Source organism: Mobula birostris, chromosome 3 (assembly GCF_030028105.1).
Source record: "Mobula birostris isolate sMobBir1 chromosome 3, sMobBir1.hap1, whole genome shotgun sequence".
NCBI classification, from domain to species: domain Eukaryota; kingdom Metazoa; phylum Chordata; class Chondrichthyes; order Myliobatiformes; family Myliobatidae; genus Mobula; species Mobula birostris.
Window position 1 is genome coordinate 62,917,744 of NC_092372.1, and position 14,727 is coordinate 62,932,470.

Consider the following 14,727-nt stretch of genomic DNA (forward strand, 5'->3'; position numbering starts at 1 on the left):
TATCTAGCAATGGTGGTTTGCTATTGCCTACCGTTGAGCAAACTAAAGAAATCGCCATTTCTCTTCGCAAGTGTTCATCCGCCTGTACTATAGCCGTTGACATTTGAGGTCCTAGCTCATCTGCCTTCTCCATCATAAGTTCAGTTACTGAACCTGCCGGATCTGCCGTTGGCCTTCGCTCGTATCCTGAGCAGGAACCCTTGCAGGTGCTACCGTTCTCGGTCAGAACGGCCCTGGGATCAATGAATGACTGAGGGGTAACTCTACTTTCCCCAAAGCTCTGAAAGTCTCCAATCAGAGGGTTGTCTCCAATCACCGGTTGCAGTTTAGAGTCATACCCAGGACTAAAACAAAACAAAGAATACTTCATCAAACAATATAACTCAAATATTACTGACATATTAAATACAATACAGATTAAGCATTTTAGGTCAATGACCGTACATTGCAAAGTGGCTTTTGCTTTCACTTTCAAGTCTCTGATAAACTTCAGAACCCCTCGAGTAACACGACAATCAATTTTCTTTCTCCGTCTCCTCACCTTTACAAGTATACAGGCAGTATTTGGAATGGGGCAACGTCACCACAGTACGTCAACAAAGAACGAAACTACAATTCCCACAATGCAACATTTCATTCGCGTAGAATATCGGTGCCGCGTGGCCGGCGAGCATGCGTAGTGATTTGTCGAGTTGGAAATAAGAGCTGGATGGGGTGGCAGGTGGTCGGTTTGGGGATGTTTCGGTTGTAGGGGTGCGGAGGGAGGACATGGAGCCAGCTTGGCGGCAGGCTGGTCGTGGCCGGGGGCGAGGACGTGGCAGAGGTAAAACAAGCGTAACTCAGGTACCTGGGTCCGAAGGACAAGCCCAGGCCGGTAGAGGAGATGCCAGGCCCGCTAATGGAAGGGGCTCTGGTCTCAGCTTAGCCGCCATCACCCGGTTAAGGAGTCGGTCTGATGAAAATAATGGTAAAGAATCTCGTGAAATGTAAAACTGACACGGAAATTGATGGAGTGGAGAATAGTGAGGAAGAATGTGAAATGATACAGCAGTATATAGATCAGTTGCAGATACGGTTGGAGAAATGGCAGGCGGAGTTCAATCTGGATAAATGTGAGGTGTTACACTTAGAGAGGTTAAATGTTACACGAAAGCATGTAGTAAATAACAGCACTCTTAAGAGCGTTGATTATTTAGAGGGATCTTGGGGTGCAAGCCCAGTGCTCCCTGTAAGTGGCAACACAAGTGGAAAGGATTGTAAAGAAGATAGGTATGTCTGCCTTTATCTGTTGTAGCATTGGTTTTGAAGTTGGTAAGTCTATTTTGCAGCTGTCTAAAACTTTGGTTAATGTACGTTTATGCTATCAAGCAGTTTTGGTTTACACATTTTAGAAAAGTTGTGAAGGCTTTTGAGAAAGTGCAGAAGAGTTTCACCAGGATGTTAACAACAGGAATTCTGCTGATGCTGGAAATTCAAGCAACACACATCGAAGTTGCTGGTGAACGCAGCAGGTCAGGCAGCATCTCTAGGAAGAGGTACAGTTGACGTTTCAGGCCGAGACCCTTTGTCACGAAGAGTCTCGGCCTGAAACGTCGACTGTACCTCTTCCTAGAGATGCTGCCTGGTCAGCTGCGTTCACCAGCAACTTTGATATGTGTTGTTCACCAGGATGTTGCCTGGATTGGAGAGTATTAACTATAAAGAGGCATTGGACAAATTTGGATAGCTTTTTGAGTGGCAGAAGCTGAGCGGTAATATAAAACTGAGAGGTGTAGATAGATAGTGCCTTTCTCCCAGGAGAGGAAATGTCAAATATTGATTAGTGTTAAACTGAGAGGAGAAATTTTACAAGAGATTTGTGACCCAAGTTTTATTTTTACATGGAGAGTGGTAGATGCCTGGAATATGTTGCTGGGGTAGGTGATGGAAGCATATAGAATTTCAATGTTGAGAAATTCTGCAGGTGCTAGAAATCCAAAGCAACACTCACAAAATGCTGGAGGAACTCAGGCAGCATCCATTGGAAAGAACAAACAGTTGACATTTTTGGCCGAAATATGACTGTTCATTTAAGAGGCATTTAGACAGGCACTTGAACAGGCAAGGCATCGAGATATATGGACCATGTAGAAGCGGGTGGGATTGGTTCAGATTAGCATTATGGTTGATGCAAACATGAAAGCCTGACTGGCTTGTTTATTTGCTGCTTTTTTTCTCTGTTTTACAGAGACTAATCTCATTGAAATAGTTGGAATACAAAATGTTGTTAACTAATTTTCCCATTGTAGCCACCGTCTAAATTACATTGAACCTCCATCTAAACCTACCTTGATGCTGATTCCAATTCTCTCTACCAAGTGATTTTGGAGTGAAGGGTTGCATACTGTGGATAAACCAGAGAAGCTGGGGGTGTTGTACTTGGAACAGGGAGGTTGGATTGATAAAATAAATATAAATTGTTACCAGTATTCTAACGAAGGATAATTTGAAGTCATATGTAAGTATGATCAGTAAAAGGTCATCTGAAGAAAAATATATAATGAGTAGTTGAGATAGAAAATTTTACCCATGTATTGAGTCTATGCCAGTTACCCAATCTATTCTCCTCTTCTAGTATAAGGCCTATAACTGCATGTCTCAGTTTTTGAGGTACATATTCAAGCACTATTTGAATATAATGAATGTATTGTAGCGGTGTGCTACACACAGTGCTAGAATAACCACACGGAGTCAGTGAGTTAGAGTTGCGATGAAAAAGGTTTATTCAGGCCTGCTTTAAAGCCTTCCCGTTCCCGCCCTCCCTGGGGCGGGACTGCTGTGGGGAATGCATATTCCCAGACCCTTTCCGCGCGCGGGATTTTCCCCCTGCTGGTGAAGATGGCCTGGTGCCCTTTTTGGGGCCGGCCCTCTGCCTGCGCGTGCTGTTGTGAGCCGGTTCGTGGGTGCCAGAAAGTGGGTCGCCACATAACCCCCCCCCAGAATCGGCGATACCTCCCCCAATGTCCACAGTCTGGATCGGCCTCTGTTTGGGAGGTCTGCCCCTGAGCCGCGGTGCCTGAGCCTGGACTGGCTGCGCCAAGTCCACATGGGCCGGTTTGAGTCGGTCCACCGTGAAAACCTCCTCTCTCCCCCCAATGTCCAGCACGAACGTGGACCCGTTGTTCCTGATCACCTTAAACGGCCCCTCGTAGGGCCGCTGTAGCGGTGCCCGGTGTCCGCCCCGTCGTACAAAAAGAAACTTATAGTTCTGCAGGTCTTTGGGTACGCAGGTCGGGATCTGTCCGTGCTGTGAAGTGGGTATGGGGGTCAGGTTACCGAGCCTCTCCCGTAGTCTGTCCAGGACTGCTGCGGGTTCTTCCTCTTGCCCCCTTGGGGCTGGTATGAACTCTCCTGGGACTACCAGGGGTGCGCTGTACACCAACTCGGCTGACGAGGTGTGCAGATCCTCTTTGGGTGCCGTGCGGATTCCGAGCAGGACCCAGGGAAGCTCGTCCACCCGGTTAGGCCCCTCCAGGCGGGCCATGAGAGCCGATTTCAGGTGACGGTGGAAGCGCTCCACTAGTCCGTTCGACTGTGGGTGGTAGGCAGTTGTGTGGTGTAGCTGTGTTCCTAAAAGGTTGGCCATACCTGACCACAGACTGGAGGTGAACTGGGCGCCCCTGTCGGAGGTAATGTGGGCCGGTACCCCGAAGCGGGCTACCCAGGTTGCAATCAGTGCTCGGGCACAGGATTCGGAGGTGGTGTCGGTGAGCGGGACTGTCTCTGGCCATCTGGTGAACCGGTCTATCATAGTTAGGAGGTACCGCGCTCCTTGTGACACTGGCAGGGGCCCCACGATATCCACATGGATGTGGTCGAACCTCCGGCGGGTGGGTTCGAACCGCTGCGGCAGAGCCTTGGTGTGCCGCTGCACCTTGGCCGTTTGGCACTGCTTGCACATTTTGGCCCATTCACTGACCTGTTTACGCAGTCCATGCCACACGAACCTGTTGGCGACCGGCCAGACGGTTGTCCCGATGGAGGGGTGCGCTAAGTTGTGAATGGACTCGAAAACCCGCCGGCGCCAGGCTGCTGGGACGACGGGGCGGGGTTGGCCGGTAGCTACGTCACATAGTAGGGTCCTCTCACCTGGGCCTACGGGGAAGCCTTGGAACTGCAAACCGGAGACTGCAGTCCTGTAACTGGGGATCTCAGCGTCTGCCTGCTGTGCCTCTGCCAGCGCTGCATAGTCCACCCCCCGGGACAGGGCCTGTATGGTCGGTCTGGAAAGTGCGTCCGCCACGACGTTGTCCTTTCCCGAGACATGCCGGATGTCCGTCGTGTACTTGGAGATGTAGGACAGATGTCTCTGCTGGCGAGATGACCAGGGGTCGGACACCTTCATGAACGCAAAGGTAAGCGGTTTGTGGTCTGTGAACGCGGTGAAGGGCCTACCTTCTAAGAAGTACCTGAAATGCCGGATTGCCAGGTATAGTGCCAATAGCTCCCAGTCGAAAGCACTGTATTTGAGTTCAGGTGGTCATAGGTGTTTGCTGAAGAACGCCAGGGGTTGCCAGCAACCCTCGATGAGTTGTTCCAGCACTCCACCTACCGCTGTGTTGGATGCGTCCACCGTGAGGGCAGTAGGAACGTCCGTTCTGGGGTGCACTAGCATCGCGGCGTTTGCTAAGGCCTCTTTGGTTTTAACGAAAGCGGTTGCGGCCTCTTCGTCCCAGGTAATGTCCTTGCCCTTACCCGACATCAGGGTGAACAGGGGTCGCATGGGTCGGGCTGCTGAGGGGAGGAAACGGTGGTAGAAATTCACCATACCCACGAATTCCTGCAGGCCTTTGATTGTGTTGGGTCGGGGGAAGTTACAGGCCGCGTCTACCTTGGCGGGCAGCGGGGTTGCCCGTCTTTAGTAATCCTGTGGCCCAGGAAGTCGATGGTGTTGAGTCCGAACTGACATTTGGCTGGGTTGATTGTAAGGCCGAATTCGCTCAGGCGGGAGTAGAGCTGGCAGAGGTGGGACAGATGCTCCTGCCGACTACTGCTGGCTATGAGGATGTCGTCCAAATAGATGAATGCAAAGTCCAGGTCGCGTCCCACCGCGTCCATTAGCCGCTGGAAAGTCTGTGCGGCATTCTTTAGACCAAACGGCATTCGGAGGAATTCGAAAAGTCCGAATGGGGTGATAAGTGCTGTTTTGGGGATGTCGTCCAGATGTACAGGGATTTGATGGTATCCCCGGACGAGGTCTACCTTGGAAAAGATCCTTGCGCCGTGTAGGTTTGCTGCGAAGTCTTGAATGTGCGGCACAGGGTAGCGGTCTGGCGTTGTAGCCTCGTTCAGTCTGCGGTAGTCACCGCATGGTCTCCAGCCCCCTGTTGCCTTGGGCACCATGTGCAGGGGAGAGGCCCATGGGCTGTCGGACCGTCGTATGATCCCCAATTCCTCCATCTTCTTGAACTTCTCTTTCGCCAGTCGGAGCTTGTCCGGGGGAAGCCTTCAAGCACGGGCGTGGAGGGGTGGTCCCTGAGTCGGGATGTGGTGCTGTACTCTGTGTCTGGGCATGGCTGCCGTGAACTGCGGTGTCAGTACTGATGGGAAATCCGCCAGGATCCTGGTGAATTCATCGTCGGACAGCGTGATGGAGTCCAGGTGTGGGGCTGGCAACTGTGCTTCACCCAAGGAGAACGTTTGAAAAGTCTTGGCGTGGACTAATCGCTTCCCTTGCAGGTCGACCAGCAGGCTGTGGGCTCGCAGAAAATCCGCCCCCAGGAGTGGTTGGGCCACGGCAGCCAGTGTGAAGTCCCACGTGAACCGGCTGGAGCTGAACTGTAGCCGCACTGTGCGGGTGCAGAAGGTTCGTATTGTGCTGCCATTTGCGGCCCTCAGGGTGGGTCCCGGTTCTCTGTTGCGGGTGTCGTAACTCGTTGGAGGTAAGACGCTGATCTCCGCTCCGGTGTCGACCAAAAAGCGGCGTCCCGACTGCTTGTCCCAGACGTACAGGAGGCTGTCCTGATGGCCAGCCGCCGTAGCCATCAGTGGCGGCTGGCCCTGGCATTTCCCGGGAACTTGCAGGGTGGTCTGCAGCAGCGGGCCTCTGTGCCCCACCGCTGGTGGTAGAAACACCATTGCTCTTTGGGCTCCTCACTCCCGTCGCCGGGTTTTGTAGGCTCTGCTGCCGGGCCTGGTCTGGTCTGTCGTTGGGCACGCGGCTTGGTGATCTGTGCGACGGATGCCCCTCTCTCTTTCCTGGCATTCCACAGCACATCTGCTTGGGCCGCCACCTCCCGGGGGTTGCGGAAATCTGCGTCGGACAGCAACAGGCATATGTCCTTGGGCAGTTGCTCTAGGAACGCCTGCTCAAACATGAGGCAGACTTTGTGTCCTTCAGCCAGGGCCAGCATCTCGTTCATTAATGCTGACGGCGGCCTGTCTCCCAAACCATCCAGGTGCATTAAGCGGCGTGCTCGTTTGCGCCGTGAGAGTCCGAAAGTCCTTATGAGCAGGGCTTTGAATGCTGTGTATTTGCCGTCCTCCGGGGGCGACTGTATAAACTCCTCAACTTGTGCAGCTGCCTCCTGGTAGAGAGAGCTCAGCACGTAGTAGTAGCGAGTGGACTCCGCGGTTATCTGCCGAATGTGGAATTGTGCTTCTGCTTGCTCGAACCATAATTGGGGTCGCAGCGTCCAGAAGCTTGGCAGTTTTAACGAAACTGCGTGAACAGATGCAGCGTCGGTCATCTCTGGTCCAAATATCGTTTGGGCTGTCGGGGTCACCAATTGTAGTGGTGTGCTACACACAGCGCAAGAATAACCACACGGAGTCGGTGAGTTAGAGTTGCGATGAAAGAGGTTTATTCAGACTTCGTGGCCTGCTTTAAAGCCTTCCCGTTCCCGCCCTCCCTGGGGCGGAACTGCTGTGGGGAATGCATATTCCCAGACCCTTTCCGCGCGCGGGATTTTCCCCCTGCTGGTGAAGGTGGCCTGGCGCCCTTTTTGGGGCCGGCCCTCTGCTTGCGCGCGCTGTTGTGAGCCGGTTCGTGGGTGCCAAAAAGTGGGTCGCCACAGTATTAGCATTGCCTTGGTCATTGAAATTGTAGTCACCTAATGAATGAAAATATTTCTTCCTCATCTTTCTTAAGTTTCTACTGATAAATTTAAATCTATGATGAGAAACTAATTGTTGAAGTGTTGGGGAAAAAAAACACTAATCTTATTTTTCACTATTTGACCCATACTTTAACATTTTAGGCATTCATGTAAATTGTTAAGTGTCACAAGAATTTCTGTTGTATGCTCCAGATTCCAACCAAAGTTCAAAGTAAAATTATAATCAAAGTACGTGCATATCACCATAAACTACATTGAAATTCATTTTCTTGCACACTGTGGGTGAAATAATTCTTTCTTAGATCCTCTCTAAACTTCCATAAAACTGCCTTTTGGTTTTAGAGGGGTATGGTATTGGGAGAAGTTTTTTTACTACGTGCACTTTGTCACTCTTGGTTGTGTAGAACTCAGAATCAGATTTATTACCGCTGATGAGTGATGTGAAATTTGTAATTTTGTGGCAGTAGTACAGTGCATCGACGAAACATAAAGAGCGCAAATAAAAGATAGAGTGTTCATGCGTTCATAGACCATTCATAAATATGGTGGAAGGGCAAAAGTTGTTGCTAAATTGTTGAAAGTGGGTCTTAAGGCTCCTGTACCTCTTTTCTGATGGTATTAACGAGAAGAGAGCATGTCCCGTCTAGACAGGGTCCTTCTTGAGCAATGGATGCCATTTTATTTTGTGGTTCTGCCCCTTGAGGATGGTGTTGAATGCCGGGGAGGGTTGTGCATTTAACAGACCTCTATCAGGACCTCCTGAGCACTAATGAATAGAAACTCAGCTTATCCAGTGGCTTTTTGTAACTGAAGCATTCAATCACAGGCAGTATCTTGCACAATTTCCTGTACAGTCACATCCATTGTATAATAGGGTGACCTGAACTGCATAGTATTCTCACATTAGTGAACCTTTGTTTTATTATGTAGCATGTTCACCAGGGTCCCTATTCCTCAATATCTCCTGGGGTCTACCATTTGTGCAGTTTCTAGCCGTAGTAATTGTTCAAAAGTGCATTACCCCACACTTAAATTCCATCAGCCTTTGCTGATCGTCGGTACAGTCATCAATATTGTACCATAAGCTAATAAATCATTTATCAAAAATGCTACCAATATTTTGTCATCTGTGAACTTGCTACTCATATTACCCACATTGACATTCAAATTTTAAAGTATATAACAAACAGAATTACTGCACTAATTGTTGTGTTATGCCACTGAACACAGATTTTCCTCACCTCTCATATAGCCAGGAAATGTGTCTATAATTAAAATCTCAATAACATTTAGTACCTTATTTTTAATGGTAAATTGTTCTAGAATTCCAGCCTCCTTTAACTCTTCAACAATTGTCCTTGGTAAATACAGATGAGAAGTATTCAGTTAAGACCTCACTTTCATCTTCTGGTTCTACATACTGATTTCCCAATTGGTCCCAGCTCTTTCCGTGACTTTTCTGTTATGTCTGCTGCCCTTAACAGACTTTTAAAACACTTCACAATTTTCTTTAATTTTGTCTGCCTGTGGTATTTTGTGCCTCTCTGCTCTCTCCTGATTTCCTTTTTTAAGTACTCTTTCTAAACCCATTCACTCATTTTCACTGCCCCCTCTCCAACTCTCGACATCAGGGTTCATTGAACTTGCTGAGCTTGACTTCTCTGAGTCTCATGCCTTTCATGATCCTTAGTTTATCTTTCAAGCTACAACATTTATAGGTATATATGAAACTACTTGTGGTTTTTCTTGATCACAGTGTATTATCAGAAGAGGGAATGGAAGCCTGCTGTTTATATGATTGATGCTACTACTTGTATTTTATGTTGTAATGACAATGTAAATATTTTCAATAGAATTATTGTCACGGAAAAAATTTGAAGAAATCTGTAAGGCCAATCAAGCTGCAGTTCAGAGGTTTGCTGATGAAGACACTTCCTCAGATGATGATGAAGAAGGCAGCGGAGAAGATTTTGAGAGCCAGCGAGGGAAAATTGTTGCATCAACATTTACTACATATTCGGATCACATAGGTAACATCAAACAATTTTACTTAAATCACAATGTTTAATGTGCAACACATGAAAATACTGATCTGATTATTAGCTAGAAATTTTATGAATTCTGAAATGTAATATAGAATATGGGAGTTTTTTTTTACAAATGCATCCACCTTGCCCAGATTTCCAAATGATCTTAAAATACAGTGCGGTCAAAATACTCACAGGTACCTGCCTCCGCTACTTTTGTTTGGGGGTGGGGAGGAGGAATGAAAGACATCCATTCAGACTGGATGCTGTTGTGACTGGAATTTGGGTGCAGAGAGTCTAGTGCAAAATGTCCTCCCTGTTGCTAGGGGCGGCTCTGCTGGGAACATGGTACTAATTCTTGCCCTTTGTGGGCACTTTTCCAGCAAGCAATCGTCCATGTCTCAGTCTGAAGAGACAGCCTTGAGGGCTGGTTTTGGATGAGCCAGGGTAAGCAGTTCAGCTGTTCAGAGGCAAGATGATGGGGGTTGAGTCACACGGATGAGTGTGAACCATTGCTTTGGACTGGGAACACCTCTAAATGTTGAATGGCTTCCTATATCTTGTGGCCTCTCATCACTTCCTTGTGGATGAGTTGGAAGTTGCTTTCTTTGGCTGTGTAGCTTGCTCCAGTTCAGAAATTTGTCTGCGGTAAGGCCTCAAGATCAGTTACTGAGCTTTGAGATGGCTTCCATAGAGAAATTTCAGGGTTGGGGAGAGTTTTGCAGCCAGGCAAAGAAGAGGAAGCAGTAGCTTCCTTCAGGTCCACCAGGATGGTGATGAGAGAGATCATGGAATGCTGGCACCATGTTAGAACGTGAACAAGGTGCTGCCAGTCCCCAGCAATGTCTACCAATAGTCATAAACCTTGAAGCCAGTATCTCAGCAGTGAACATTGCACTGCTCCTTGCCCAGCCTGATACTGATGTTTATAGACAATCTTTCTGCATTGAGTTGTGGGAAGTTCTCTGCTGCAAGAGCTTCAGCAGAAGGCAGGGGTTCACACCAGATTCCTGACTTGTAGGTTGTGGCACATCTGTGTTATCAGTAATGCATCTGTCTATATACATACTCCTATTACTACCCTTTTTATTTACTGATTCCAAAGTCAAAGTTGAGTTTATTGTCTTGTACACATGTACATGTATGCACGGCTGCAATGAAAAACTTATTTGTAGGAGCATCACAGGCATATAACTTGATATAAGCAACATTCGCAAGAAAAGCAAAATTGTACATAGTTTTTAGAAGAAAGAATGCAATTAGAACAAAAAAATTAAAGTTCATCTTAGTGAAAAGTGATCAAAGTGGTCATAGTGTTGTTGAACTGAAGTGGTTCAATAATTGAGTGGCTGAGGGGAAGTATTTTGTTCTGAACCTGGTGGAGTGAGTTTTCCGGTTTCTGTAGCGCCTACCCGATGGTAGCTAGATAAAGATGGCGTGGCCCAGATGGTGGGGATCTTCGATAATGGATGTTGCTTTCTTGAGGCAGAGTCTTTTGTAGAAACTACAGATAGTGGAGAAAGAAGTGCTTGCAACGTTTGCCACTCTCTTTGTTCCTGTGCTTTGAAATTGCTACAATGCAACAAGTCTGGATTCTTTCAACAGTACATCTGTAGAAGTTTGTTGGCATGTTTGATGACAGATTGAACCTTCTTAACCTCCGATTCTATGATAGCATCTATGTCATGGGCCCAGGACAGATCATCTGATATATTAACTTCCAAGAATTTAAAGCTTTCATTTGGGCTGCTGATACGGTTACAATTTCCTGCTAAGAATAACAGAACTAGCCTTCAGACTTTAATAATGACCATCATTAAACAGGACGTTTTTGAGGAGCTAACATTTTGTTGAATATTGGATACTAACCTAAGGCTTCCAGAAAGTTTTAGGTAAAATTCATGTGGAAGTCTAGTTCACAAATAAAAGTCATTAGATATCCAATGTTCAGAATACACTTGTTGTCAAAATACGTATATGTCTCCATATGCTTGTCTGAGATTAATTTTCTTGCAGTCATTCACAGTAGAATAAAGAAGTACAGTAAAATCAACGAAAAACCACATACAAAGACTTACAAGCAACAAATGTGCAAAAGAAGATGGACTGTGCTGATAATAATAATAAATAAATAAATACATAAATCTGAGAACATGAATTGCTGAGTCCTTGAAAGCGAGACTATAGGTTGGGGAACCAGTTCAGTATCGTGGTGAATGAAGTTACTAATGCTTGTTCAGGATCCTGATGGTTGAAGGGTTATAACTGTTCCTGAACCTCGTGGTTTACTCTAAATAAAACCCAGGTATGAATTAAGAATTGAATAAATGAACATTAACAATATTTATAGTTAAGTTTATTGGTGTTGCTAGGACTAAAGGGATTAAACAGTGTATTGTTTTATTTGCAAAAGTTACCAAATTATCAGGCTACAGCATGCTGAAAAAGCAATGAATCTGAAAAATAGGACAGGCAATGTTTGTCAATAAAGGACAGGTAAAATCAAATCTCATCAGATGAAAGTTTCTGTGCATTGGCAAAAATGAAAATACCTATTTAAAAGGAAAATATGCCTCACTTGTTCGTCCTCTCCCATTTCACCCCTCTTCCTCACCGATGACACTCTCCAGACCACCAGCCATCTACCAAATACGCTTGCTCCCTCTCTGCTCTCTGACCAGTAACCCTCTTTCTGACCCGTACCTCCGACCATCTCACTAAGGAAATTACATTAGATATCGGTAGGTAGTTTTTCTCCAGTGATAGAGACAGATCAAGAAAGGGGAGACAGATGTTGGAAAAGAACCAAGTGAATTTAAGGACCGAGTGGATGATGTAAGCAAAGTTAATGAAATTGATGAGCTCAGCATAGGTGAATGAAGCAGCACCAATGCAGTCGTCAGTATAGAGAGTGGGGGAGCATTACCGGGGAAGGCTTAGAACGTGGGCTGTTCCACATAGCCAACAAAAGGCAGGTAGAACTGACTCTCGTGTGGCTGCCGTGGCTACACCTTGAGTTTGGTGAAAGTGGGAGGAAGCAAAAGAGAAATTGTTGAAGATGAGGACCAGTTGCTTCAGGTGGAGGACGGTGGTGGTGGTGGAGGGGAACTGGTCAAGTCTGTTATCAAGAAAGGTGCAGAGAGCTTTGAGGCCTTCTTGATGGTGGATAGAAGTGTATTGGGATTGGACATCCGTGGTGAAAATAAGACAATCAAGGCCATGAAATTGAAAGTTGTTGAGATTAAGAGGAGTTGAAGGTCACAGATATAGGTGGGAAGGATAAAATGGAGCTAAGGTATGCAGACACGGGTTCATTGGGGTGGGAGCGTGCAGGAACTGCGGACACGAGTTCAGTGGGACAGTTTAGTTAAAGTGGAGGAATCAATGTTGCCTGTACTAATTAATGCATAATTAAAAACTAAAAGTATTGTTTGCAAACGATGAACTATCTTGCTTGATGAATTGGTTCTTTTATATAGGTGGGGACTTTTCCAGAGAATTGGAACGTACAAAACAATATTTGAATGATGCATTTCAGTCGGGGGCTCAAACGTGTCTCATCTGCATTGCCTCTGTAAAAAGGAACCAGGCTGTAAGTGTTGTTATTTGGTCAAAAATCTTAAACATTCGATTTAAATTGTAAACACTTCTTAGGACTGACATTGCAAATGTGTACATAGTCCTTCGGGAACTGTGAAATTGTGTATCGTATGTTCATGTGTTCTCAATTCTATAATGTGCAAAAAGCTGCTTTAAGTACAAGGTTTAAGCTTCCTGCAGGAAAACTTCACAGTTCCATGATGTTGAGGTTAGGTAATACTTCTGAATTTTTGTATAATGGTATAATAATCAATACAAATTGATGTATGTGAATCTTTTCATGTGGTATATTTCTGATCTTAACTAACTTAATCAAATTGTGAATGATATTGAGAGGAATGTGGGTAGGCTGTGGATCTGTGATTTCAATTTAGAAGGTAAGTTTTGTAGAAGAACATAGGTTATGGATTTTTTAAAAAATCTGCAACCACCATGTTTTTTCTCTTTACCTCCATTATTGGCAAATTGACCATCAGTAGTATAAGAATTGTATAAAATTCTGTAACCTCATTCAACAGTTTTTTGGAGTGTGAATAAGGCTTTAATATGTTCAAATCTATATTGTTTAAAATTCAGAGTTTTCGATTAAACTTAATTTTGTTTTACCTCTTTAGGTTTGGAATTGCTTTCGTTGTTATTGTATCTTTCACATGCCGTGTATTCAAAAATGGGCAAAAGATAGCATTTTCCTTGTATCCTCAGTATTGGATGATGATTTTGGAAGGAAAGATCACCCATGGCCATGGTAATCAACAGATCTGATGGACTTTGGTTTAACATTGTATGTTTATTGCAGTTTTATAAGGTTTCATGTTTTGAATTTGAGACTTAACTCAGCAATCACCTTAAGGTCTGGGTTAATTTTTCACCTTGTCCATGCTATCTCTTCCGTAACTTGGATGCTATTGTTACTTTGAAATCTCTAAAATTATAATTTTTTATCTTGGAAATATTTTCAGCTGGCAAGTATTTTCCTATAATTTCTGCTCTGAAATCATAGACACGCACCACAATGTCTCTACCAACCATTGAACCACACTTTGCAGAAATCCGGCATTGATCCTTTTTTGTTCTCTCTACGTGACTGTAAACTCCCCACAGATTTTACCTTTCAGTTGTATACTGGGGACAATTTACAGCAACCAATTAACTTACCTATCAGTTTTTCTTTGGCATGCAGGAGAAAACTGGAGAACACTTCAGTGGTTGGTAAGTTGATGGAGAAGATCCTGAGAGGAAGGATTTATAAACATTTAGAGAGGCATAATATGATTAGGAATAGTCAGCATGGCTTTGTCAAAGGCAGGTCGTGCCTTAGGAGCCTGATTGAATTTTTTGAGGATGTGACTCTGATGAAGGTAGAGCAGCAGATGTAGTGTATATGGATTTCAGCAAGGCATTTGACAAGGTACCCCATGCAAGGCTTATTGAGAAAATAATGAGGCATGGGATCCAAGGGGACATTGCTTTGTGGATCCAGCTTTGTAGCTTGCCCACAGAAGGCAAAGAGTGGTTGTAGACGGGTCATATTCTGCATGGAGGTCAGTGACCAGTGGTGTGCCTCAGGGATCTGTTCTGGGACCCCTACTCTTCGTGAATTTTATAAATGACCTGGGTGAGGAAGTGGAGGGATGGGTTAATAAATTTGCTGATGACACAATGCTGGGGGTTATGTGGATAGTGTGGGGGCTGTCAGAGGTTACAGCGGGACATTGATAGGATGAAAAACTGGGCTGAGAAGTGGCAGATGGATTTCAACCCAGCTAAGTGTGAAGTTGTTCATTTTGGTAGATCAAATATGATGGCAGAATATAGTATTAATGGTAAGACTGTTGGCAGTGTGGAGGAACAGAGGGATCTTGGGGTCCGAGTACATAGGGCAGTCAATGCTGCTTTGCAGGTTGATTCTGGTTAAGAAGGCATGCAGTGCATTGTCCTTCATCAATCGTGGGATTGAGTTTGGGAGCTGAGAGGTAATGCTGTAGCTATATAGGACCCTGGTT

At 45.6% G+C, this 14,727-nt stretch overlaps 1 protein-coding gene across 1 annotated transcript in view; it reads left to right on the plus strand.

Moving 5' to 3' along the window:
- The first annotated feature begins 704 nt into the window (after positions 1-704).
- The window catches only part of nfxl1 (nuclear transcription factor, X-box binding-like 1), a 105,390-nt gene continuing 91,367 nt past the window's right edge, over positions 705-14,727 (plus strand). The window contains exons 1-4 of the mRNA XM_072252755.1: positions 705-967; positions 8,951-9,127; positions 12,604-12,716; positions 13,339-13,469. Of these exons, the coding sequence (XP_072108856.1) occupies positions 769-967; positions 8,951-9,127; positions 12,604-12,716; positions 13,339-13,469 (620 nt within the window). The 5' untranslated portion in view covers positions 705-768. The remainder of the gene's footprint in view (positions 968-8,950; positions 9,128-12,603; positions 12,717-13,338; positions 13,470-14,727) is intronic.